The sequence below is a fragment of the Pteropus alecto genome, unplaced genomic scaffold (genome assembly GCF_000325575.1).
Source record: "Pteropus alecto unplaced genomic scaffold, ASM32557v1 scaffold71, whole genome shotgun sequence".
NCBI classification, from domain to species: Eukaryota; Metazoa; Chordata; class Mammalia; order Chiroptera; family Pteropodidae; genus Pteropus; species Pteropus alecto.
The window spans coordinates 19,912,549-19,939,076 of NW_006433024.1; the positions used below are offsets into that span (position 1 = coordinate 19,912,549).

General features: G+C 49.4%; 2 protein-coding genes across 5 annotated transcripts in view; one reads left to right on the forward strand and one right to left on the reverse strand.

Moving 5' to 3' along the window:
- Positions 1-18,224, forward strand: part of CUNH11orf49 (chromosome unknown C11orf49 homolog) — a 140,341-nt gene extending 122,117 nt beyond the window's left edge. For 2 of the 3 annotated variants that reach the window (XM_006908097.2, XM_025044044.1), the window contains exons 5-9: positions 9,874-9,959; positions 11,820-12,015; positions 12,681-12,790; positions 15,170-15,233; positions 15,499-16,230. In XM_006908097.2, coding sequence (XP_006908159.1) covers positions 9,874-9,959; positions 11,820-12,015; positions 12,681-12,790; positions 15,170-15,233; positions 15,499-15,673 — 631 coding nt within the window. In that variant the 3' untranslated portion in view covers positions 15,674-16,230. Of the gene's footprint in view, positions 1-9,873; positions 9,960-11,819; positions 12,016-12,680; positions 12,791-15,169; positions 15,234-15,498; positions 16,231-17,937 lie in introns of those variants that run through there. The other variant, XM_006908098.3, reaches the window with a different exon arrangement.
- The window catches only part of ARFGAP2 (ADP ribosylation factor GTPase activating protein 2), a 10,683-nt gene continuing 2,307 nt past the window's right edge, over positions 18,153-26,528 (reverse strand). For both annotated transcript variants that reach the window (XM_006908099.3, XM_025044042.1), the window contains 11 exons: positions 25,929-26,010; positions 25,575-25,631; positions 24,426-24,478; positions 23,824-23,960; positions 23,590-23,721; positions 21,658-21,786; positions 21,444-21,578; positions 20,330-20,456; positions 20,079-20,172; positions 19,841-19,959; positions 18,153-19,386 (listed from right to left, as the gene is read on the reverse strand). In XM_006908099.3, the coding sequence (XP_006908161.1) occupies positions 19,366-19,386; positions 19,841-19,959; positions 20,079-20,172; positions 20,330-20,456; positions 21,444-21,578; positions 21,658-21,786; positions 23,590-23,721; positions 23,824-23,960; positions 24,426-24,478; positions 25,575-25,631; positions 25,929-26,010 (1,086 nt within the window). In that variant the 3' untranslated portion in view covers positions 18,153-19,365. The remainder of the gene's footprint in view (positions 19,387-19,840; positions 19,960-20,078; positions 20,173-20,329; positions 20,457-21,443; positions 21,579-21,657; positions 21,787-23,589; positions 23,722-23,823; positions 23,961-24,425; positions 24,479-25,574; positions 25,632-25,928; positions 26,011-26,528) is intronic.

The window sequence follows — 26,528 nt, forward strand, 5'->3', positions numbered from 1 at the left end:
CTCTGGCTTCCTCCCAGCTGGGCCAAGGGGACCATCACACCTGTAACCCATTCAAGGCCCAAGTGACACAGGACTGAGAAGCTCTATTCCAAGGGTGAATATTTAAAACAGTGCATCAGAATCACCTGCAGGGTTTATTAAACCATGGACTTAACTCATTTCTCCCTTACTGAAGGCCTGATTCCCTAGTTAGTAATATGTTTCATAGGAAAAGCTCCTTTATTACGGTTATATGCTGAATATGCTTCAAAAGCACATAAACGCCTAAAGAATCTAATTTTAGACATAGCAACTCACCCCCATGAAGAGAGTCACTTTTTAGCTGGTCTCTGTTTCACGAAGCCAGGGTAGCCTAAGGGTGAAGGACTCGGGTCTAGGAGCTAGAGACCACCGGATTCAAATTCCAGTTCCTTCACTTACTGGCTCGTGATACTGAGCAACTTCTCTAAGCCTCAGTTTCTTCATCTGTAAAATGGAAATAATAATAGCACCTGCCTCATAGAGTTGTTTTGGGGATTTAATGAGATAATGCATGTAAAATACCTGTCACAGAGCCCTAAAAAATATTGCCTATTTTTAAAAATTAAAATTAGTGAATGGAGAGTGTGTTTCATTTCTGTATTCATTTTTCAAACATTTACTACGCATTTCCTATCTGACAGACCTCATGCCATTCGCTGAGGATACAGCTTTATGCTTTCTTGGTGTCTTTCTTTCTTTATGCCTCTCCCTTGCAATATCTTCCTGCACAGATATCCTCCCTGGATCTGATTTTGCCATCTAATAGTATCACTGTGGCCCGAAAAGGTCTTTCTCTAAAACAGACTATCCTTTCCTTTCCCATTCTTCCATTCACCAAATATTTATTGCGTGCCTGTTACGTGCCAGTCATCGTGCTTGTGGAGAGGCTATGACAGCCAGCAAAACAAATGTGCTACCCTCAGGGAACTTACAGCCTGATAGAGCAGCAGACATTATTAAATAAATGACGCGCTATAGGAACATGTAAAGGGAGACCCAAGCTAACCTAGGGAATCATGAAAGGCTTTTCCATGAGGAAGAGATGTTGAATTAGGGACCTGAAGGATTAGTAATAGATGAACTTACCCTCTCAGCTATCAAGACTTATCACAAAGTCATGATAATTAAAATAGTATGTTACTAGAGTAAGGATAGACAAGTAGATCATACTCTACAGGCCAGTATGATCTGTGCATTTATAAAAACTTGATTTATAAAAAGGTAGCATTGCAGAGCAGTGAGAAAAGGGACGATTCAATAAGTAGTGGTAGGGCAATTGTTCACATAGGATAAAATATATCTCTACTTCGTACCATATTCAGAAGTCAGTTTCACATAGATTACAGACCTAAGTGTGAAATGCAAAGCTATAATACTCTTAAAAGAGAATAGAGAAAAATACTTTTATGGCTACAAGGTAGTTAAAGAGTTCTTAAATAATATGCAAAAAAACCCAAACCCAGTAGACAATATTGATAAACTTGACCACAAGCAAAATAGCATTCATTTAGTTAAATCATTGTTTCATTGATTGATCATTGTTTCATTTATTTATTCATTCATTGAGAGTGCCTGTTATGTTCCAGGCACTCTTCCAGTTGCTGAGGACAGAGCAGTGCACCAAACAAAATCCTTGCCCTCGTGGAGCTGACATTCTAGAGAAAGGAGAAATGTCAGCTAGGAATCAAGAATTTCCTGATGGCAAATTGAACCCTGGCCACAGCAGTCAAAATGCCGAACTAGAAACCACTGGACTACCAAGCAATTAAGAATTTAAATCTTTATTCAACAAAAAATTCCATAAACGAAGTTGAAAGACAAGCTAGAGACTAGAAGAGGACATTTGTTGTGTAAATAACTAACAACAGATTAGTCTGCAGAAGTTTGTAGTCTCAAGATTTTTTTTACAAATAACTCTCACAAATCAATAAGAAAATTATAAATAACGTCAGTAGAAAAATAATCCAAAGATATGAACAGGTAATACACAGAAGAGAAAACTCTAATATCTAATAAATACATAGGCATATTTATGCACAAACTCACTAGTAATCATAGAAATGCTAATTGAGATGCTACCTCACACCCATCAAATTAGCAAAAACTTAAAAGTCTGACAATACAAATATTGGTGAGGATGTAGAACAGTTTGAATTCTCATAAGTTGCTGGTGGGAGTATAAATTGATGTAATCACTTTGAAACAATGGGGGCAAATCTTAAAAAGTTCAAGTGTGCCTGGTTGTAAGGAAACGTGCAGCACTGCTTGTAACAGCTGCCATCGGAACAATCTATGTCCCCTTCAGTAGAAAGGATAGAGTGTGGTACCTTCATAGAGTGGAATTCTATACAGTAACTAAAATGAATACAGGGACATACATATGCATCAACATTGATAATATCAAGTTATGGAATGATACCTAGAGTTTGAAAATAAGCAAAAAAAAAAAAGCTACATAATGTTTTAAGAATATAGGCATTTGTATGAGTTAATATAGTATAAAAATATGCAGAGGGATGCTAAGCCACCATGTTTCAGAAATGAATGCAAAACCCCCAAGTTTCAGTGGTGGTCTCTGAGGAAGAGGGTAGAGGACGGGATGAGGGAGGGGTACACAGGTGGCTTGAGTGGTGTATGTTATATTTTACAAAGCTTTTAAAAATTGAAGCAAGGATGGCAAAGCGTTAAGGTTCGATAAAGTTAGCTAGTAGGTACACAGTTGTTATGTTATTCTCTGTAATTTTCTAATTTAAATATTTCTTTTCAAACAAAAAAGATGGGAGTGGTAGAGAGTGGTGAGAGGGGAAAGCAATCTAGGGGAAGTAAACAGCCTGGAGGAAGACAGACCATCACCAGTGATGACCCAGCGGAACTTCGAGAAGCCAGTGGGCCTGGAGTTTGAGGAGTTTGGGGCCATGCGTTGGATTCGGGTACAGGCATACCTCAGAGACATTATGGGTTCAGTTCCAGACCACACAATAAAGCGAGTATTGCATTGCATTAAAGCGAGTCGTAATCTTTTTGCTAGTGGAGGATCTTGCCTACAATTTGCAAAATAATGCAATATCTATGAAGCACAATAAAGTGAAGTATGCTTGGATTTATCCTGAGGGCCTGGAGCAGTTCTCCCTGCTGTGAGGCTTCCTACCAGGACAGTGGGGTTTAAAAGGGCTGAGCAGGGTCCTTCAGCTGTCTGCAGGGAAGAAACAGCTCTGGGACTTAAGCTTTCAGCCTTCCTGGGGGCAGTTGCTATACACTAATAGCAAACACCAAGGGTGGGAGAAGGGACACCTGTCACCAGCAGGAAGGTGAGACCACTAGAGACTACAAAGCCCACTTTTTTCCTTGCCAAGTGCAGCCGCAAGTGGTCTTGGAACTGTAACAGAATCAGAGAGACCTGTGTTTGAATTACAGCTCTTTCACTTCTAGGTTGTACTCTTGGTCAAGTTTCTTAATCTCTCTGAACCTTTATGTTCTCAGTAAAGGTTTTCACTGAGCTTACCTCACAGGATTAGTGTGAGAGGAAAACGAAATGACTGATATATAGTGCTGACAGTGGAAGCCCCTGATGAATAGCAACTGTCCTTGTCACCCACACTCTGGAGCAAGCTTCTTAGGCACTACAGGGCAGGCAGGGCTTGGGGTACCCTGGAAATGCAGGCTGGCGCCAGGGCAGAGCAGTGCCTGGACATCCCACATGGCTTTGACGGCCTGGACTTGTGGCAGCTTGTGCAGCATGACGGTGCCTCTAACCCAGTCCAGACGAGGGGCAGCCTTAACCAGGTGTCCCAGGAAGCCTTGACAACAGCCCTTTTCCTCCAACCTGGACAAGGTAGCCAGAGTGTGCTTCATTCTCACTCATGGCCCTGAAGTTAAAATAGACTGTGAACCCAGACAGACTTGGGGACACACTTCAGCTGCACCCATGAAGGAGACTGGTCATGTGACTTCCCAAAAGACATGCAGTCATGGAAGGTGGCTCTTCTTTCAGGCTCTGGCTGAGCACCAGCCTCTCTCAAAAGTGGACGCGAAACAAGATAGCTTCTGCCTGGTGGGTGCTGGCAGCACCTCCTTCCTCTGAGATTTATTATATATATATATTACATGTATATGTACATGTACCTATACATATACATATACATATATACATATATACACATATGTATATATGTGCAGAGGGATATGCAGAGGGATGCTATGTATATATGTGTATATATGTGTATATATGTATATGTATATGTATATATATATATACACACACACACATATATTTTTTCTTTTTTGCTATTTTGAGCTCTTCCGGCATCTTAAACCAGCTAAAATACAATTATTGATAGCAATTAACACTTATTTTGGTACTTATTATACACTAATACATCATCATGTTGACTCTTCACAAGAATCCTGTGAAATAGGAACTATGATATCTCTTCTTTACAGATAAGGAAACTGAGGCCCGGAGAGAAAAAATAGCTTGCCCAGTGAGAGGTGGAGCTGGGATCTAATCCCAGGGCTGCAAAACCCAGAACTGCAGGAAAACGGGGACAGCTTGTGCCACTAGACCAGGAACACTGACCCTTGGGGCAGATAGGAAACTGGCAAGTCAGTAGGTTCAGACTGGAAGCTGTTGCTTCCTTGGCACCCGCCGAACCCCCAGCCAACCAGCGCATCCAGCTGTTGGAGGTCAGCAAGGGAGGGATAGAACCGCCAGCCCCTTGGGATTAGCACAGACCCTGCCAAGTGCTATTTGTCCATTCCAGTCGCCTGCGCTAGACTCCACCCTCCACCCTTCATGGTTCTGCTCGGAGCCAGCCTGAACTCGAGTGCCTTCGCCTCTTCTCCAGAGTCCCTCTGTCTGGCCCAGAGGCGCGGCCTGCAAGGATCCTTCCACAACCCAAGAGATTTGTACAGACTCTTGTTGGCAGCAGCTCTCAGTTGGCTCCACTTCAAAGCGGGGACGGCCCGGCTCCTCCAGGTGTCAGAAGCAGCTGGCACATTAGCAGAAGGCCTCTGGCAGGAAGGGGTGTTGAGCCAGCTGCCATCAACTGGAAAACGGCACATACGCACATACGGGTGACTTCGTCTCCAAGAGCTTCCTCCTTGAGGCCTCCGGGAGTGGTGACAAGTTTGAGTTCAGAGGGAAGGAGCTGTCTGCGGGATGTAGGGGCTACAACCTGGAGTTGTCTGTCACCAAAGGCAAAGGCAGACCTCTAAGCCTCCTGCCTGCCTTCTCCCACAGTTCTGCCGAGATTCCAGTGCCAGGTGCCAGATCTCTCATGGGGCAGAGTGTGAGTGTGGAGATGGACAGTACAGCACATGATGCTGCTAAAAGCACGTTTGTATAAGTCTTTCAGACTTTTCTGCCATCACAGTCCTCCAAACAGCAAACTTTTCCCCCACCAGAACCAGCACTACCAGGAGATACTGTTCTGTCTGCACTTGGGACAACACTGTCAGCTGGAAGAAGCTTCTTTTGGGAAATACAAGCCTTCAGGCTTCTGATTGAATTTCTGCAGCAACAGAAAGCTCACTCCTTCATAAAGCAGCCACTATCTCAGAGCTGAGCAACTTGAAAAAGTCTTGTAGAGCCAAACTCTAGACCCTTGTGACATCTTTCTCGGAGGCGGCCTTCAAAAGTCGGGTCTCAGCCCTCATTTCCTCCTTAGTCTTCTCTTCTAAGCTGAAGGGTCTAAATGCGGTCATTTGTTGCATATCATGGCCTGAAGACTCTGCCACTCTGACTCCTCATTCTGTGCCTCTGGTTTATCCCTCTTAAATGAACTGCCAGAGCTGAAGTAGTATCCAGAGGTCACCCGGCTAGGAGAATGGAAAGGGTACTATGGCTTCTCTTATTCATTTAGTCATGCTTCCCTTCATTCAACAAATATTTACTGAGTGACTGCTATGTGCCCTGCACTATGCTGGACCCTGGAGTCGAATAACGAGCAGATAGACAGAGGTGTCACTTGGTGGATCTTATAGTCCAGGGTCAAAGACAGACATGAACAGTATGAGGAGGTGGCAGAGAACCGTGGAAGCCAACAGCAGGGAGGCCTACCCTAGTCTGGGGTAGGGAAGACTTCCCAGAGAGGTGCTGTGTAGGCTACAACCTGAGGAATTAGCATCAGGTAGGCGAGGCGAGGGGCATGGAAGGCGGGGAGCGTTAAGAGTTAGAGTCACTGGCTTGTCTAGAGGGCCCGGGGAAGGAGGGAGCATAGGGCAGAACTGAAGGGTAGTGTGGTGGAACATAGTGAGGGCTGCTTCCTGTGACCTCCAGGAGTCTAGAGAGGAGAGAAGAGGCAGAGGGCGGAACGTGTGGGTGAGAACGGGGCCTCTGTTCTCAGGGCAATGGGAAGCCCGTGAAGGGTTTTACACAGAGCTGTAGAGCGGTCAGATTCTCTCATTTTAAAAAAGACCTTTCTGGCCCCAATATGGATACTCAATTAGAAGGAGGCAGGAGTGGTTGCAGGAAACTGGTTAGGTCACCCAGTTGTGACCTAACCTGGACCCTGGAGTCGAATAACGAGCAGAGAGACAGAGGTGTCACCTGGTGGATCTTATAGTCCAGGGTCAAAGACAGACATGAACAGTATGAGGAGTTGGCAGAGAACCGCGGAAAAAGGAAAAGAGGGTGGAGGTGGGTGTCGGATGGTGGCTGTGGAAGTGGAAAGAAGTAGGTGAGCTCAAGGGACATGTCAGGGGTGGGGCCGACAGGACTTGGTGAGTGACTGATGTGGGTGGGCAAGGGAGGGAGTTTCCAGGATGTCAGGAGGACTCCCAGGTTTCTAGCTGAGCGGGGTGGTGGGTGGTATTGCCGTTAATGAAAGCTGAGATCCAGTTGGCTTTCCTGGCAGCCAGTCTCCCTGGTTACAATCAAGAAAACCCCTCATTCCTTTTCACACGTACTGCTGGGACCCAGCCATATGTCCCATAGAAAGAAAGCCCCTGCCACTCTCTGCCTCCCCCAGCTAGCCTGCTGGTCCCACCTGACTGGTATAGGGTTCAGCCCACCAAGGAGCAGGGTCAAGACCAGAGCACACACAGCTGCCCGGCTCCGCGGAGGCTGCCGTTGCACCGATGGGTCTCCTGCCCTCTGCCGGCTGTGCGCTCGTTCTTCCCCCGCTGATGTTCGCAGTCAAGAATGGCCCAGGACAGAAAGCTGCAGGCCGGCTCCGAGGCTGGCAGGGCGGACCCTGTCTGTAGCTTCTAGCCTGGCTGTGGCTGAGAGAGGAGGATGCTTACAGCAGTTGTCCTCGAAGCCCTGGTGTGGCAGGGCTTGTTTCGGGAGCATGTTGGTCAGCAAGAATTACCACTTCTGCCGTTAAACAGTGGTGATGGTTGCACAACTTTGCGAATATACCGAAAAACAATATATGCTTTTAAAAGGTGAATTTTATGGTATTTAAATTCTACTGCGATATAAATAGATGAATAGGTAAAGTAAGAAATAGTAAATGGAGGTAACTGCTATAAACAGGAGCGCTGGGTCCAGGTTGATGATAAACAAGAGAAGCCAAGTAACAGCTTCAAAGGCTTTGGCTCCCCTTCGTGGTTTCCTGCTTAGGGATGTTCTCAGCCTAGCGCTCTTCCTTAGTAATTAACTTCAGGCCATTCGGGTTCTTAGCTGTCCTGGGAGTAGGGCGGGAAGGAAAGGTCACTGGCCTCTCTCCTCTGGGGACTTATCCTTCTCTGCTGAGCCTGGGACAGAAAAGCTTTGGGGTGCTGGTGGCTCTTCCTTCCTGAGCACTCTTGGAGCTCGCTCTTCCTAAGAAGTTTGGGTGTCTTTGCTAACCCGGGCCCACCTTACTTGCCCTTAATCTCTACATCTCTCGTCTCTCCCTCTGCATCCAGATAGGGCTTGTGCCCAATCTTATCCTTTTTGCTTGCCTGTGTTCTCCTCAGGATATGAGAAATCGGGGCGACTACTTGGCCTATGGCTCTGCTCTTGGTCCCACAAGCCACTGATAGAGGGACCAGGGCGCCCTCCTGTGGCCATAAGCAGCATTGCCTCTTTCCACCCTCTGGCCTATATTTATTTTCCAGCTAGAATTTTAAGGTTTGAGTCTATTAGTTGGGGCAATTTTTTAATTCCCCAAGAGATATATGAGGAACAGTTAGGCCATAGGCATAGGTGAAAAGAAAGAAGATGGATTAGCCACAGAAACTAAGAAATACATGTTAGCGTTTATGCTCTATTTTTATTTTTGAAATAGTCAGTGCGACCTAATGGAAAGTATATGGCCGGTGGTTCAGGCAAACTCACCAGCTGTGTAATGTAAGCGAGTTAACGTCTCTGAGACATAGTCTCGTCACCTATAAAGTGAGAATAATAACAAGACCTACCTCATAGGATTGTTGTGGGGTAAAATTTAATTAATGTAGGTTAAATACCTTGTACAGTGCCTGCCATGAAGCTGAGATACCTATTTCTACTGTTATCATTGTACAACTAAAGACTAGATATAGGAATCATTTTCGCTTTTCCAGGGAGATCAGAAACCAGGGCCAGCTGCCTTGCAAAACTCCAGAGGCCCCGCTCCCATTATATTCTCTCTAAAGCCCCTTCCCCAGAGGTGGGCAGTGTTGGCTCTCTCTGGAGCTGATGCAGTTGCCAGTTCGGGGACCCTCTGACATGGACGGCGAGGTAGAGAGCTTTAGAAAACTACACAAGAGAGCAAAGTAAAACAATTTTTAAAAGTAAAGATAAAGCCAGAAGGACAGCCAGAAACAGATTGGGGGCCCAGCTCCCCTTCAGTAGATGAGTTTGGCACCCCGCTTGGCACGGGGTGGAGCCCGGCAGGTGCTCATTTCCTTGCCTTCCTGTCCTCTCTCCGATGTGGCAATGAGCAGAGTATGAATATGGCCTTGGTCTGATCCCTTTCATAGTCATGTGTTTTTTTTCCTGCGAAGTGGATGCGCAGTTGGAGGTATGAGAGGTGGTCAACTTATGAGAGTGGACAGCAGGGAGGAGCAGTGGCCACCACAACGTCCCAAGATGGGGTGTGTTCTTTGACCCTCTCCAGTGCAGAGTCTCCAAAGCTCCTTACACTTGTCCGCCATCTGTGTCCCAGGGTGGAGGTGCCTGTAGCTCTTCTGGCCCTTGGTAGCTTATTAAAACTCAGTACCACTTGCCAAGACTCCCTTAAAACTCTTGGCTGTTCTTTTTGCCTTTTCTGATCAGCGGTATTTATTCTGAACTAAATGGTCCTCACTACAAGATGAAAGGATTTACGGCTTAAGTATATGAAGAGAAATCTTGGCTGCATTACAATTGCACCCTCTCCTTGCCACCCACCCCCACTCCTCCCTCATGTTCCATCCACTGGCTGGTGCCACAGAGACCGAACTGGAGCCTGCCCTTGGTAATGGGTCAGCTCAGTTTGGTTGCAGAGCCCAGCTGATGGAGAAGTGAGGTGACTGGGAAGAACCTGTTTTGGGGGAGCCATCTCCTGATGTCTTGCTGCCCTAAGGAAGACTAGAGCCCCAAGAATGGCTCACTCACATGCTTTCACTCTCACACACACACACACACACACACACACACACACACACACACACTCCCTCCCTCCTTCCCTCCCTCCCTGACCAGGATTCTCGTCCACTTACGCTGTCCAAGTGAGGTGACTGGAAAGAACCTGTTTTGGGGGAGCCATCTCCTGATGTCTTGCTGCCCTAAGGAAGACTAGAGCCCCAAGAGTGGCTCACTCACATGCTTTCACTCTCTCATACACACACACACACACACACACACACACACACACACACACACACACTCATTCATTCTGTCTGTCTGTCTGTCTCTCTCTCTCTCTCTCTCTCTCTCTCTCTCACATTTTTCTCTTTCCCCCTCAGGATCGTGCTGATGGATGATGCCATGGACTGCTTGATGTCTTTTTCAGATTTCCTTTTTGCTTTTCAGATCCAGTTTTACTACTCAGGTGAGAGTCTTCCGGGGCCCCACGTGGCTCCCGTGAGATCATATCTCCCTCTCCTACCCTGGGCCCTTTCCATCTGTGGGCCTGGCACACACACTTCTCCCGTGCTTCCGCCGGTGGTGTGCTTCACTGTGGGTCACTAACTGGATGTCTAGATCTCGCCGCTGGTGATCACAAGATTCAATCTGCAGAGCCTACACCCTCAGCCTCCTCAAGACATGGAAAACCACAGTGTTTCCAGCCAGCAGTGCAACAAATCAGTTTGAATGTTCATGACAGTAACAACAACAACAACACACACCACTGTAACGCTACCTAAATTCACTATTTATCGAAAACTTACTGTGTGCCAGGCTTAGCACTGAGGATTTTAATCCCACTGTAACGATACCTAAATTCACTATTTATCGAAAACTTACTGTGTGCCAGGCTTAGCACTGAGGATTTTAATCCTTACAACAGCCCTAAGAGGTAGGTCCTTTAAGAGAGAAGCTTATAGAGGTAAGCAGCCAAAGTCGCTGAGCTGGTAGGTGGCAAAGCCCAAACTTGAACAGAGGACTCGCTCCCAAGCCAGGGCTCTCAGGCGCTCTGCTGCGTTACTGCCATCGGCACGCTCTCCCTCGGCCCTGACGTGTGTGGGCGCACGTCTTCCACCCACACAGCTTTAAATAAGCACACACCAGTCCTATCTCACAGTCCCGGCCTGCTCCCCACTACACACCAGCTGTGCCCTTAAACCCTTTCTGGGATCAGGTGGATTAAAAATAGATGAATAAATACAAATGTGCAGCAGCTCACACACAGCAACATCGAACGGAATGTTGGGTTTAGAAATTGCTGACTCTGTCCATAAACAAACTTATTTAAAATGGCTCTTCCAGTAAACAGAAGGCTGTCCTTGGAGCCTGCACATGGCCTTCCTGCCAATCGGTGGCCCCAGCCAGCCCTGGCCTCAGGTGCCGCATTCTGTGTCCTTGATGGCAGCCCAAGGGCCTGGTCAGGCAGGGGCTGGAGCCTGGGGTCTCCCCACCTATTCTTAACAGCTCCAGGCTTTTATCTCCCATTTCTCTGAAGCTCCTGGGCCCTAGAGAAGGAGCAGCCATGTTTGGGAGAACCTTCTCCCCTCGCTGCTTCCTGGGCCTCCTTCTCTCATTGATCCCAGGACAAGGCAGCAGCGTTGGGCCCCAAGCATCACGACCGCACAGCAGTGTGTCAGTCAGCGGTGAGATGGGCCTTAAGTCACTGCTTACTAACAGTGGCTCTACTACTAAACTTTGAAAATGATTTTAAATGTTTAATAAATTAGCAGCTTGCAGCTTCCTCTTCCACACTGGTATTCCAGCATGCATTCTTGAGTCACAGAGGCAGGTGGCCTCACAGGATGGGGCTTACCAGTGCGAGCGTGCACATCTTCACTCTTCTAAAAAATACTTACAGTCATTTAATATGTGCCAGGCCCAGTGCCAGGTGCTGGGGCAGGCAGGTTGACGAGGCATGTGCCTGCCTTTATACAAGGATCTTCCATTCTAGCAGGGAGACAGAGTGAACAAATAATTACCCAGGAAATTCATCGTCGAGTAAGTGCTACAAAGAAGTACAGGGTGCTGTGAAAGTCTGTAATGGGAGATCTCACCTGGTCTAGGAATAAATGCCCAGAGGAAGGGACATTTGAGCTAAAGCGCATGTCATTGTCACCTCTCGTGAGTGCAGTCACACGAGGTTAAGGATTTCAGCTCCCAGGACACCATGCACTGAGCACTGATGCTGGTGTGGAGCTGAGCTAACAGAGAAGGGAAGACACAATGAAGGGATAAAGTATGTCCTCTCTGTCTGACCTGTGCCCCCTCCATCCGTGGTACCCAGAATTCCTGGAGAGTGTGGCTGCCATCTATCAGGACCTACTGTCAGGCAAGAACCCCAAGACGGTGATTGTGCCAACGTCATCCAGCGGGCAGCACCGCCAGCGGCCTGCCTTGTGTGAAGCCAGCATGCTGGAGGGAGTCGAGGCATCACTGTTCTCCCAGTGCCTAGAGAACTTGTGTGACCGGCACAAGTACAGGTGAGAAATGGGCACCTAGACCCCACTTTGTGGCCTGGGCTGCTCACCCTGGAACACATCTCTAGCAGGATGTTCTGATTGGTCCAGGGCTTCTAGGGCCCTTGATGGTCATAGTATAAATCAGAACAGTGCCATCTGCCCCTGGACCAGGCTGCTGACTGAAAGGCTCCCCAGCTGGCTCACTTAGGGAAGATTGCTTTCATTTGGGCAAGACCAGCTGTAGATGACCAGCTTGGCCCCTTCTTCCCTGGAGATCGATTGGCCTTGACTTTTTAGAGAGAAGGGAAAAAAACATGGACTGTACAAAAATTCACTCTACAGAGAGGGAGGTTTAGCTGTCCTGTGTGGCACAAAATCCCTTTAGGGACAGAGTAGCCAGTTTGGGTTTCTTCCAAGAAGAGGCTGTCATCTATTGCCAATTCCCTATCCCCTTCCTCCTACTTCCCCCTAGTGAAAGCACCAATTGGCGAACATGCCAGCCCTTTATGTCCATTGTCAAGGCCTTGCTCCTGGACATGTGCCATACTCCCCCAGGGTCTTAGGGCCCCAGGGCAGGCAGGCCCCTCCTCTTGGCTTTGGGCATCCTCCTAAGCCTGAAGGTATGGACGACAAGATGGCACTCCGCCTTGCTAGTCTTTGACTCTGGCATGTATTCTCTCTTCTAGCTGCCCACCCCCAGCACTTGTCAAAGAGGTCCTAAGCAACGTTCAGAGACTGACCTTCTATGGATTCCTCGTGGCTCTCTCCAAGCATCACGGAATCAACCAAGCCTTGGGTAAGCCAGAGCTGGCTGTGGCCAGCCTTTCCGGGCCCACAATACAAAGCCACGTAGGAGCTAGCCTCTATTGGCAGGCTGGTCCCTTGAGGAGAGGGTACTACCATCTCTGCCTTGACTTCCCAGGGCCAGACTCCAAGGCCTAGGGACAAGACTGTGCCCTCTTAGGCCTCTCACGCTCCCATGGTAAGGGACTGTTTTCCCTGCCCGAGGCCCTGCCCCAACATGAAGGCGCTTCTCCATGGCAGAGGCATGCCCAGCCCCTCCCCATAGAATCCCCAGTTCTGCTGTGGGGAGTGGCCTACAGGTTGGGCAGACACAGGGCTATTTATTCAGGGGCTTTGGAGATTAAATATCAAAGAGACCTGAATCCCATTTGTAAACAGGGCAGAGGTGTATCTGGGGAGGCCTTTTTCCCAACTGGGAAAAAAAATCTGACTAATCTAAAAGGGAGCAAAATGGGAGGCGGGGTTGGAAGGCCTGCACTGGCCCAGTTTTTTCTGTTCATTGTTTTATTCTCACTGGTTGGCCTCACCCCCCAATTCCCCTCCCACACCCATGGCTCTTCTAGGAGAAGAGTCACCAGGCCACCATCCAGTGGAGCCTGAGGGGTTTCTTATTTGTCCCCCCTCAAGTGGTATCCGGGTGTGCTTAGAATCTCCGGTTCCTGAGTCTCAAAGAAGAGAAATACATCATTCCCCTCCCTTTGCCAGTTGAGGGAATGGGGTAAAGGGAAGAAAATTTAACACTCATTAAATGCCAGTCACAGTAGGCCAAGTACTAGGCTAGATGCTTTAGCTCTTACATGATATAGAGCCTCTTGGGGTGCTCTGGGGTACACAGGAACACACGCCCCAGCAGGACTGACTGGGGGTCCACTCTGGCATTATGCCACCTGGCAGCCTAGTTACTCTCAGTTAGTGCTTGAGGCCTGCACAGGTCTGGGGACCCCTCAACCAAGTGAGGTTGGTAGCCAAGGTCACCAGATGGAAAACTAGAAAGGAGGCAAATAGGAGTCAGAAGAGCAAAGGGGTGGCAGGTGGGGATTTGCTTAGGTTTTCCTTCATACTCCTAGGTAACTGACCACCCTCCCTTCCTTTCCTCCAATCACAGCCATTAGGAAGAAAAGGAAAAGCTAATTAGCATCTGAGTCACAGCCTGCACTAACCACTTGCCCTCACTTTTTCTAAGCCCTTTAAAAAGGACAATCATTCAGCTACCTTTACAGAGCACTAATTCTGGGTAGAGTGGGAGAGAAAAAGCAGCATATGGTCTCTGCCCTCCGGTGTATGAGAGATCTGGAGATACTCTGGCTGCAGCCAGTTGTCAGCCGTATGTGGACAGTGGTTGTCCTCTTCCCTTAGTCCACAAGGCACCCCACTAACAGCACGAAATGAGAGGGTTCCATGGAACACAGCTTGAAAACCACTGACTTAGAGCAAAAGGGACCAGGAGGCATCATCTGAAAAAGTTTTGGAGAGGTCGGGGATTAAACTAGAGCCCAATGGGTAATATTAAGAGTGAGGCTTTCTAGAGACCAACACTGTTAGTCACCAGAACTAGGTTCTGACCACCAGAGCGCTCCTTTCCCTTGGCAACTGGCTGGTGAGAATCTTTGTCTCTGCAAACTTCAGCTCCACCTTCCCGCCCACTGTTAACAGCTCCCAGGAGCACCCAAGACTCTCCTTTCACCTTTCCCCAATATCAAAGAATTAATTCCCTTAGTTTAGAGCTGAGGAAACCCGCTCAGAGAGAGATGGGACAGCTCTTCTCCTGGTGGCTTCTGGCCATGCAGAGTTTGTTCTTCCTCTGACCCAGCCTTCTCTTCTTACCCCAAAGACCCTCCCTGGAGGAGCTGAGGCAGCATTTTTTACCCTTGTCTTCAAAGTGGGGTCACTCTGATTTAGGGGCACAAATCTGGGTAATTTCTGGTATTTGTCATTAGCCTGGGCCATATCCTGTATCTCTGGCATCTTTTCAGCCCAGTACTGGGGCCTCAAGGAAGGACTCAACCCCAACACCAGCTCACAACCCACCATCTAGTCTTGGAAGGGGATCACCTTGTCTGTGCAGTGACCTTGAGGTTTGGGGATGTCTCCTTTGCTGCGGTCTCTGCCCCAAGTAAGGGAGGGCAGGCAGCGGGGTTATTAAATGTAATAAAAATTAAATGTATCCAACAGTCCCCAAGACTCCCTGCCCCCACAGCAGTTCCCTTAAGAGCACTTCCCCATTTCTTGTAAATCAATCAGCCCTCCAAGGGTCAGCAGAATAGGCAAACATGAGGGTGAGGGGCATGGAGGCATCTGCTGGGAGAAGGGATGACTGGAGCCGGGCTGAAGGACCCTCATATTAAGTTTTGTGCCCCCAATTACCTCTTAGGAGCTTTGCCTGACAAAGGGGACCTGATGCATGACCCAGCCATGGACGAGGAGCTGGAACGCTTGTAAGTGTCAGGTGGGACGATGCCACCCCCTTGTGGGGGCCAGACATGCCGGACGTGGCAGTGCACCCTCACGGGTCACACAGTGCTCGTCCATAACACCCCACGTCAGTCAGGGTAGGGCTTGGGGGCCAGCAGAGGCCCGAGGTATCCTGAGCCCCTTGGGAATACAACCCATGGTTTCATCTAAATGCACGCATGAGTGTGGAGGTCTTGGTCTCTGGACAGGAGGCACCTTGCTGCCCTCTGGGCTTCTTCCCTCCTTCAGGCTGGCCCAGATCCCAGGCCTGGTCAACTCAGTCACTGCCAGTCCAGAGGTCAGCTGCCTGCCTTCTCGGACCCCTCACCGGGCTGGCTTTTCCTGGAGACCCCTCCATCACGCCCGCAAAGTGGACACAGAGAGTGATGGCTCCACTGAAGAGACAGACGAGTCCGAGACTTGAGGAGTCTGAAGGGTCTCCTCAACAACACCCTGTACCCAGCTCCCACCCAGCCCTTGGGCTCCAGCCCAACCTCCTCTCCCAACCCTGTGCCATGCTGCCCTCTGCTGGTGAAAAGGCTGAATAACAGCTACCGCCCAAGACCTGCCAGAAGGGTTCTGATACCAGCCAACCCAAGCAGTGACCCAAGAAAGTTAACAACCTACTCTCCCTGTTCCTGTCAGCCTTTGCGCTTTAGTCAGGCCCCAAGCTGACAGCAGATTGAACCAAGACCACCGGGAAGGTAACTTGGCTTTAGCCATTTGCTGGCAGTCCCCCACATAAAGTTCATCTCCTCACAGCAACTCTGGAAAGCGGGAAGACCATGAATAGCCACATGGGGCCTTGCATGCTCAGGGGTGATACCAGTGCGAGTATTAGGAGGACATAATCACAGTGGCCTTCTGCTGCAGGAATAGTCACTAGCCATGAAGGGTGGGCAAGTAGACAATCTCTTTCAAAAACTGCTTCGTCTCCTATTAGTTAAATGTGAAATGAATAAAGTCCCTTGTGTCTGGTAAGTGGTGAGTCTGAAGCCACTAGACTGAAGAGGGGGTGAAGGGAAGGGGCAAGTTTGGGTTTGGGGGCCGAGTCCCAGCTCTTCTGGTGGGACTGGGAGGTGCAGGCCAGAGGAGCGCCCACGCTGGAGACCCGCCTCAGATAATGAACAGGGCTTCCCTCCTGCACAGGACAGCAGCCCTTCAAAGAGGTTCTCACAGACGGAAGGGGTCTTCAGGAAACAAGCTCAGAGGATTCAAGACCAGGCTCCCATAACTTTAACCCATTTCCCGTGTGCCCCGAGAATACTCGCCTGTAGCGCATGCAGCTGCAGCGTTTATCTGGAGATAACTCACGAATTACAGTCCTAACCCTACCCCCAAAGTTTGCCATGACATTTCTCATTTTTATTATTATTTTCACATCGCTCTAGTATATCAAGTTTTGGGAAACAAATGACATCATTCTATTTATAGCATTGTTTTTAGTAGTGATATTTCCATTTACAAAATATAGTAATTCTCGATTGCTGAAAATGTCAAATCCTAGAAATACGTAGCATTCCTATGCGTGATGACATCTGTTAGCCAGATTCATTTGATGAATCCAATTTACGTATACATTTGTTAAATTAGGATGAGACAAATTCTTTAGAAATAACTCCAAGAAGTTTTTATATTTTATTTTCACATTGAAAACCAATCGAATTTGCTTCAGCTTCAAAGAGCACGTTTATGTAAAATTAACGCTAGCAGGGAGCTGCACTTTTTTTTCTGAACGGGAAATGGGTTAAAGACCTTGCCACAAAGGGTCGGCACTGCACAGCCTTCTAGCCAGTTTCATTAAACATTGGCCAAGCACCTGCTCAGTGTCAGGACCGAGGGGTGCAGCTGTGAGCAAGACAGGAACGAGGAGTGCAAGCCTCCAGCCAAGACTGAAGGAAGGCAAGACAAGTGATCTTCAACTCCTTTGAATGACCCAGGGGTCCTCCAGAAAGTAAAACCAACCGAGGGACTCAGGCAGAGCAGGCTGCCTCCTCTGAAGCGAAACCAGGGGTCACCACCACTGGGTACACACATCTTCCTGGGCTCATTTCTGCCCAGACCAGGCCCCTGCCAGGAACTGGCTCCCAAAGTCCTGCAGTGCCAGGCTAGGACTGGAAGTTCCAGGCCTACCAAAGTTCCAGGTCCTACAAACATCTCCAGCTGATGAAACAGCTGGAAAATCCTCCCCTGCATCTGAATCATCAGGGGAGCTTGTTTACAATGCAAATTACTGAACACCAGCTTGGGATGGGGCACAGGATCTGGCTTAGAACACTGGGACCATTCCAAAGCTGGAAGTCCTAGATCCGGAAATCACTGGCTCAGAGCCCTACGGCTCCCTCCACCCATCCTTTCTCAACCGTCCGTCTTCCAGCTTAGTGGTTTACAGCGGTACCCCGAGGACCCCTAAGGTGGCACAGGGGTTCTAACAGCCCCTATAGGGGAGAGTAGTTACCAAGCCAGGGGATTATACACATATACATCCTTTCTTCCTGGATTTAAAAGGATTCCATTAAGGTCTGTATATTTTATTATTAAACTCCACTGAGAAACATGCCCCCACTCAAGCCTACTGTTGGGATGAGGCACAGGGCTGCTGAGGTAGCTCACCTGCCCACAGCCACATGGCACTGCAGATGAGTTAAAGGGCCAACTAATACCAGCTCTTTCCTCCGCGTGCAACAGGGTGGTGAGGTCGAGGCTGCACCGGACCTCGCGGCAGCACAGGGCCAAGGAGCCAGGGGCCTTTGGCTTTCAGAGAAGAGACAAGCTGGAGGCCCTGGAGAAAGTGCCCTCAGCTTTGGCACCAACGCCCTACCCGTATCGGTGGGAGCCCAGAGAGTGAGGCGAGGGGCCCACACTGGGCAGGGAGGCAGGATCCAGAGAGGACACTACTACACTCCAACAGGGGCACAAGGCCCCAGAGGGGCTTTATTTGACACTACTATGTTTCAATACAAACAGTCCAGAAAGAAAGTCAAGTCCCTTTGGGGCAGGGTGTGGTGGGAAGAGTGGTTTGTGTTGCTTGGGATCCCAACCCTCAACCCAAAGGGGGTAGGGTGGGCCCAAACTGCCAGCATGGCTGGGAAAGATGGCACCAAGGATGACACAGTGCATGGCCCAGGGGCCAAGGGGTGAGGCTTACAGCTCTGTAGGCACCTCGAGCTCACACTGGTGGGGTGCTGTCCAGGCCCCCCTGAGCCCAGGATGATGCAGAGAAAGTGCTGAGCCCCAGGAGCCTGCTTCTGTCCCTCATGTCCTCTGCTTCCTTGGCCATCATTATGCTCACAGCATCCAGAGGAGGGTGCCACAAGGCTGATGAGACCCGCCATGGCCACCAAGCAGAAGAGAAAAGGACAGAGTCTCAGGAAGGGAGAGAGGGTCCTGTGGTCCATATGGATGGTAAGGACTCCAAGACACCCAAGAGGAAAAGTAATCCTCTAAGTGACCATGGTAAAGTGAGGTGGTGAGACAGCAGATCATCACTCAGGCCTCCAGTCTGATCCCAAATGAAATCTTTAGGTACAAGGTAGTTTCTAGCCCTTAGTAAGGCCCAGATGAAGTCGTTCCCCTCCCCTGCCCTCTCACAGTGCCCAGAAGAGGCCACTGGAGCAGCAAGAGCAGCAGCAAGTCCAGAGCCTCTCTCCCTGGGGGCTGGTCTACAGCTTAACTGTAGACCTCCCCGCTGGTTCCAGAGGGCAGGGGCCAATCCCTAGGCGACCTAGAAGGATCCCAGAGCTGGCGAAAAAGCCTTATACTTTTCAGTTGCCCTACTCAAGGAAGGGCTGGACCCAGACAAGCCATCCTGAGGGAACGACCTCCCCTCACTCCATGTGGTAGTACAAGCGAGCAGCAGCATTGGGGGGTAGGACTGGAAGGACAATAACCTAGCACACGGGAGGGGTGTGAGGAGAGAAGAAAGGGCTCAGTTTACGGGCAGAGGTCAGGGGCTGGTACTGCCCGTCCCCCTCACCCGAGATCCTCAAAGGCCACCCCGCTCACACACCGCACATAAGTAACAATTCCTCCCCAGCTTCCAAAGGCAAGCTTCCCTGGCCTGGTAACCAGGGGGTTTTGCTGCTGTCACCACGGTGCCTGAGCCACGAGCCTGGATCAGTAGGAACCATAGCGATCCTGGGGGCGGGGAGAGAGGGAAAGAAAGTCAGCATCGCCAACCCTGGCAGCTTCTCAGCATGCACACACTCCCCCAACACAACTGGCAGCACTGGGGTACTGGGGCCAGCGGGTGAAGAACACCGATCTCACCATAGCAGAGATTGTTTTATATTTACTGTGGCCCAGGAACAGGGTTGTGGCCAGGTCCCAAAGGGGAAGCCCTGCCTGATCTCACAGAAGCTGAGGAAAAGAGTAGTCCAGGTGACAAGACTGGGGGGAAATCAGTACAGACGTGGCTTCATCTTCAGGAGAAGCCCAGCCCTAGTACTGAGCTCAAAGGAAGCTGCCCCTCCCTCTCTCCTTTGGGCTGAGGGGGGCTACCCAGTAGCAATGCCTGGATGTGGTGAGAAGACCAACCTCCCAGCACTACTCTTAGGCCCACCCACCCCAAGTCAAGCACCCCCAGCCTTACCTGCAAAGAATTCATCACACCATTGGCCAGCACAGCCATCTTCCCAGCCACAGACTTGACACCCTGCTTAAACTGGGCAATGTCAGCTGTGGGGAGCACATTCCCCAGAGATACGCTACCTGTAAAAGCAAGGGAAGGGGTGACCCAGAGCCCTATGGGAAGCCCTTCCCAGTCCACAGTGCCCTCCAGCTCTGCTCATAAGCCTTGCTTGGTGCCCACCACGCCACTGGGGCCTTACCTCCTCCATGAGCTCCATCCACGTCCCCAAAGAGGTCTGAAGAGCTGATGGCGCTACTGCCTGAGAGCTGCTGTAGCCGTGACCTGGCTTCATACTATGGTGAAGAAAAGGCAAGGCCTGGAGAGCTTTTGGGTGATGACCCAAGAACTCAAAAACAGGAAAGCCACCCTGGTGCTGAAGCCCAAAGCACTGGCAGGGAGGAAGGTCTTGCTTTACCTGCTGCGTCCCACATCAGGATGGACACTACTTACCTCTGTATCCACCTCCCGCCCAAAGAACATGTCAGATGAGATGGCTTTGGCTCCTGCAAATTTCTGACGTGCTTCACTGGACTCGAGGCCCGAGCTCCGGCTGTCCACTTCCCTCCGATTTGTGACTCTGAGGGTGGATGTGGGACACCGACTCTAACCCTTCCTGTTACTATCAGTGGACAGTATTGCCACCCCATTACTAGCAACGGCAAATCTGGGGGTGCTTACCTAGGCCCTGTCTGACTTGCTCTGGGACTCATGAGCCCTCTCCCCTGGATGAGGCCCCTGTCTTCTCCACATTAAAGCCAAAGCACAGAGAGCTTGTGTCACCTCCCCCAGGCAGCGTGGAAATGTGGTTTGGAGGGGCCTAGGCTTCTGCCCCAAACCACTAGTTTCTTCAAGGTCAAGGATGTCATAATATCACTACTGCTAATCTACTCCTAATTAAAACTGGCCTAACACTAGGGTAACCATATGTCTCAGTTTGCCTGGCTTTATACTTAACACTCCTGGCACAATTAATAGTAACCCCTTTTACTCTCAAAAGCATCCCAGTGTAGGAGAAAAGGCATCGTATGGTCACTCCTACCTAGCACTGATACACAGACACTGGGCTTAGTGGTTTCAGGTTTCATTACATTTAATCTTAATCCTTCAGCGGCCCTGTGAAGTCACTGCTTATGTTCCCATTTTACAAATAGATGACTTGCAGATAATTAATTAAACATTGCTCAAATTAAGATGGAATAAACTTTTAAGGAAAAAAATAAGATGGGGGTCAGAGACACATAACCCTTAGGAAGTCAGAATGCAGAAAATCAGGCCCCTGCTGTGAGAGAAATGGACCTTGAACAAGAGGCTGCTAGGCCCTCTGTTATGATACGCACAGCTCAAACCAAAGCTCGATCGCTGTCTGATCTGGTGGCCACTAGCCACATGTGGCTATTTAAATTTGTTTAAATTAAATTAAAAATGTACTTCCTCAGTTGCACTAGCCACATTTTAATAACTCAGGAGCCACACCTAGTGGCTGCCACACCGGACAGTGCAGACAGGGAACACCTTCGTCGTCACAGCAAGATCAACGGCATAGTACTGCCCTAGACCACTCCACCTTTCTGAAATAGGCCGGATGCTTGAGATGGTCACTTCTGGCTCCTTCTCCTCCATCCGCTCCACACCCCAGGTGGCATCTGTATCCCAGCGGGAACCAAAACTTTCCCCCAAGGAAAACGGGTTGTCCTTGTACCTAGGGAGACAGTAGAATGGCTCAGAGAAGCCTGATGAGAAACATGGTGGGCAAGTCTGTGGCCCAACAACAGCCTTACTTTGGGGGTCCAGAGGCGAAGGTACCAACATCGTCAAACAAGTCCAGCTGCGAGCGGGAGGATTTTGCACTCACTGGGGTTTCCTGCTCAATAACCTGCATCTCAGACAGCACCGAGTGAGAGACAGAGCTGTGGAGAAAAGCAGAGCCAGGCACTAGTGTCACTGCCCAAGAGAAGATGCCCAGCACAGCTGGCATAAACCTGAGTTCTCCTTCGCTGGGCACCACCCAGAGCCTTCTCCCTCTACCTGCGCACAGGGCTGGGCCAGGCCCAGCAGGGAGCGCTCAGAACTGTGCTAAACTAGAAAGCACACCCTCAACTATCACACATTTGCTTTATTTTTCTCAAAATAAGGTTTCCCTAACAAATGCCCATTTACCTGTTATAATTCTAATGTGCACCAAATGATAATGCTGTCTTTAGAAACAATGAACAGACTTGCTGCACTACAACCTTCACCAAGATAGATGCATACACATAAAAAGGAAAAGATAAAAAATGCCCCAGAATCAGGAAAATGCCGGCATTTTTAAAAGCATGAAAGGATGAGTTCTTAATCATCTCATCCTTTTAAAAAGAAAACATTTCAAAGTACAGAGCCTGGCCTTATGCAGGAAGACCTGGACCTGCTATGTGGTTGTCCAGTGAGAAGCACCGAGCTGGGCAGGCAGTAGCAACTCTCAATGCCTCTCTTCCTGTGTTGTGATCCACAGAGCTGTTTTAAGGATTAATTTCACTAAATTCATTAAAAAATATCTGCAGCTTTTAGCCGGCAGAACCCCAAGGAGTGAATATTTTGCAACAGGGTTTTAAATTGGGTGGGCTGGGTTTAAATAAAAGAGCCTTTCACACTACAAAAAAGAAAAACTGAAAAATTGTTCATACCCTTTAACCCAGTAATTCCTGGAACCAAAGAAAGGAAAGGGAGGAGACCTACAGTTCTTTTCGGGATTAAAATTGTATTTCCCTGATTAGCTGTGGAATACACTAGGAGCACACAGGCTGGAAGGGAATCACTAAAGTCCAACCGGCACACGTTCTGAAAGACTAAGCAGAAATACCCAGCCTTACCTTCTTCCAGAGAAAGAGCATAATGGCCAAATACACTGAATTTAGAATCAAACAGTTGTGTTCAAAACCTATTTCTGCCAATTACTAGGTTTGTGCGCTCCAGACAAGTTGCTTAATTGCTCTGAGTCTCAATTTTCTCATCTGTAAAAAGGGATAACACCACCTTCTGCAGTGGACTGTTGTGTTTAAGTAATTAAGGCCAATGGTGGGGCTCACGCCCCCTCAAAAGTAGCAACATAAGCTAACTGCAGCCAGGATTACTGGCTCCACCACTGGTAGATATTCCAATTTTTAAGAGATCAAAAATCTAGTATCACTGGAATCTCTAGTTAACGCTTAGTGTAGAGCAAACAAAACATGTAAGAGACTGAGAGACTGGTTTGTAGCCTTGTTTTTGTTTAGGAAAACCAGAGCAACACAAAGCCAGTGGTCCTGAGACAGGAAGGGTACTGTCAACTAGAGGGCATTTCAATGTCAGGGGTATTTCCGGATGTTAGTGTCTGGCAGTACTACTGGCATTGAGAGGGCAGGGATTAGAGATGTTAAAAGCCCTGCAATTCTCATCAGGCAGGTCTTGAAAAATAAAGAACTATCCCACCAAAGTGCCATTAGCACTCTCGTTAAGAAATATCACCTGAGACTTGGATAAATCGAAAGAGCAGCTGATCCTGTGTTTCATTCATTCAACAAATAGTGAGCACATACCTATTATGTGCCAAGCACTGTACTAAGTGCTTTAAGACAATAAGTGAAGCCATCTTTTCAGGCATACTAAGCCCAGAACCCCAAACTGCTAGCAGGACCTGCAGTGCTTCCCAGAACGATGGCATTTCCCTGCCACACCCCGGAGCTGAGCCTCACCTTCGGGATACCAAGCCCATGCCCAACCTCTCTGCCTGCTCTCGCTTCTTCCCTTCCAGATTCTGCAGCTTCTTTTCCTCCTTTTTACGGTCAATCTGGAGCTCCTGGTAGGCCAGACGCATGGAGGCGACCCTTGGAGGGAACAAATGTTGTCAGAGCGGCACCCATCCTGACTTGTCCTACCTGCCCACCCAATCCCACAGGAGCCGCAGGGCCCCTCTGGCAAACACTCACACGGACTCCTCAGCCTGCTTCTTGGCATCAGCCACCTGCTGCTCACGGAGCTTCTCTGCCACCTGGGCCTGCCGCTCAATCTCACTGAAGCTCTGGCTGCTCACCTTTTGGGCCCCTAAGCCTTTCTTGGCGCCCAGCTAGGAGGAAAATTATGTAATGGGGGACTTGCCAAGCACAACGTCCTCTGTTCCCTCCCAGGCATGGGTACTCTAGCTACACCCACAAGGAAAGGGTTCCTTCTTAAAGTTCAGGGTAAAAATCAGAAGCCCAGTCAGCACAGTCGAAAGGGAGAACAGGGCCTGTGCTAGAGCTGGGTATGAGGTGGCTCACACAACCCCAGCAGAGGCCTCAGGGCCTGACAACAGCTAATGCTGACCGGGCTCCCCATGTGCCAAGCACTCCAGGTACACGATCTCTGACTCCTCTCCTTCAAAGAGCCCCTTAAAGAGAGGCACCTTAACAGCCCTTGCACAGTTAAGATTCAGAGAAGTAGAGTACCTTTGCCAAAGTCATGTAGCCAGTAAGTGGTAGGGTCAAGGGGTGAACCAGGCAGTCTGACTCTGGCTCCTAAGCACTCCACCAGACCGCCTCTCCTCACCTACCCCTTTCTTAGCTGCTGCTGGCTTCTTCTTGCCAATGAGGGAGGTTTTCAATTCTGCATGAGAAAGCAGGTGGGGCATGAGTGAAGACAAAGGGAGGTCAGAGGCAGCAGCTCAGTCCACGCCATGCAGTTTCTTGGCAAGAGCTTCTAAAAGGAACAGCTTCAGGCAGGGAAAGGCAAAGCTGCCACCACCAGTTCCAACTAATGGAACAGTGCTGGGACAGTCCCAAGCCAAAGGCAGACAAGATGAAGGGAGGTTACTGACTCCCAGCAGATTAAGACAAGAACTAGACCTGAAGCAGCAGAGACCAAGTCCCTGAACCAACATGAAGACGGCTAGGCAGGGGGCAGGTGCCGAACATCAGCCTCGGTTCCTAAAGCGGGGAGCTGGCGTGCAGGGGGCCAGGCTCCCAAGCGGCTGTTGGTTACCTCTGGCAGGAAGAGCCCCTTTAGGTGACAGATACATGGACTCTGGAGAGAAACAGACCTATGGCTAAGAGCCTCCACACAGCTCCCAAGCCCAGAGGCCAAAGTTGTTCCCGGAGGCCCCTACAGAACCTCGCTTTAGACCAAGCCATGCCAGTCTTCTCATAGGGTCAGTCTGACAGTCATTCTGCTGGCTTCCTGCCTCAATCCCCAAGGGTCAACAGAACAAACTGAGGTCGGCAAATGGATCGTTCACCCTGAACCAAGTCTGAAGGACAGTAAGGAAAGAGTAGAAAAGAGCTAAAAGGCCAGGGACTAGCTGAGAAAGGGCAATGTCGCCTCCAGCCAGGAGCAGCTCAGAGCTGTCCTCCCATCCCATGAAATGAACCAGACAAACCAATCCCACCTCGGACCTCAGGGCTAAGCGTCCAGTCTCATGCTGACCTCCCCACACTTTGGTTAGACCCAGCCCCATACCCAGAGGCATACCCCAGACCTTGCACACCAGCCCACCCATGTTCACCATTCAAAGGGCCGGGTTCTAAAGTCCTTGTAGTCAATGTTGCAACCACAAATTCAACCCCAGTCTCTGCTCCAGAGAGTTAAGGTGCTCAGCCTCCTGGGGCCCCAGTCCACAAGACCAGGCAGCAGCAGCACATCTGAGAAGAGCCCTCGAGACCCACCCTCTCCCAGTCACCCCACACCTGCCAGTTATCATACTGACCCAGAGAGGCTTTGGGTGAGGTGCCAAGCAAGTCCGTGTTGGGGCCATGCTCTTGCTCTGTGGATACAATGGAGGGAGTGAGGCTGTAAGGCTCAAAGCCTCCTGTGACTTCCCCTTAAGGGAAGTGACAGAACAAGAGTAGGGGGCACTGACTTTCCTCAGCTTGCTGAGACCACCAAAAAAAAAATAAAAAGAATGCCCACCACTTCCTCCAAGGGACTGAAATGAATCCCAGCCCACTCAAAGGATATAGGAGACACCTCCACTCCTAGTCCTTTGACGAGGTGTCCCATTCCCATCCCCGACTTCTTTGCCAAGACCAGGACACTCGGTTGGAATCCTGGCTCAACTCACGTGCCAGTCCACTGGTCTCTGCAGACAGGGCTGACTGCTGCATCTCTGCTGGATCAGGAGCTGGTGCATTCCAGGCAGGAGGCTGAAAAGGAGGCCAGATCACAGAAGCCTCAGTGAGCCACTCCTGCTGGCCAGGAGCACCAAGAACCTACAAGTACCCAGGTCCTACTCCAAGCCCATGAGGAAAGGAGACTAGAGGTTAGAGAGCAAAATTATAGTTGCTATTCACTATGGAAGGAAGCAGTAGGAAACTAGCAGCCATCTCTACCCCTCCACTGTTTACTTAGAACCAGAGCTCATTTCCCTAATTTAATAACAACTACTGGGCACTTACAATGTGTCAGGCACAAGTCTAAATCCTTTCACACATAACCACATTTAATTACAACAAACCCTGTGAAGTAGATACATCTCTATTGTAAAGATGGGGTTTTGAAACGTTAAGTGACTTAGCCATCATCCTAGAAAAGCCAAGTAGAGGAATAGGGATTCAAACTGAGAGTCTGGCATCAGCACCCAGTGCCGAACGAGAGGAAACCTTCTCCCATGGTGGGTTGCTGGGGAGGGAATCCTTTCATTGTCACCAACCACAGTGCCTTT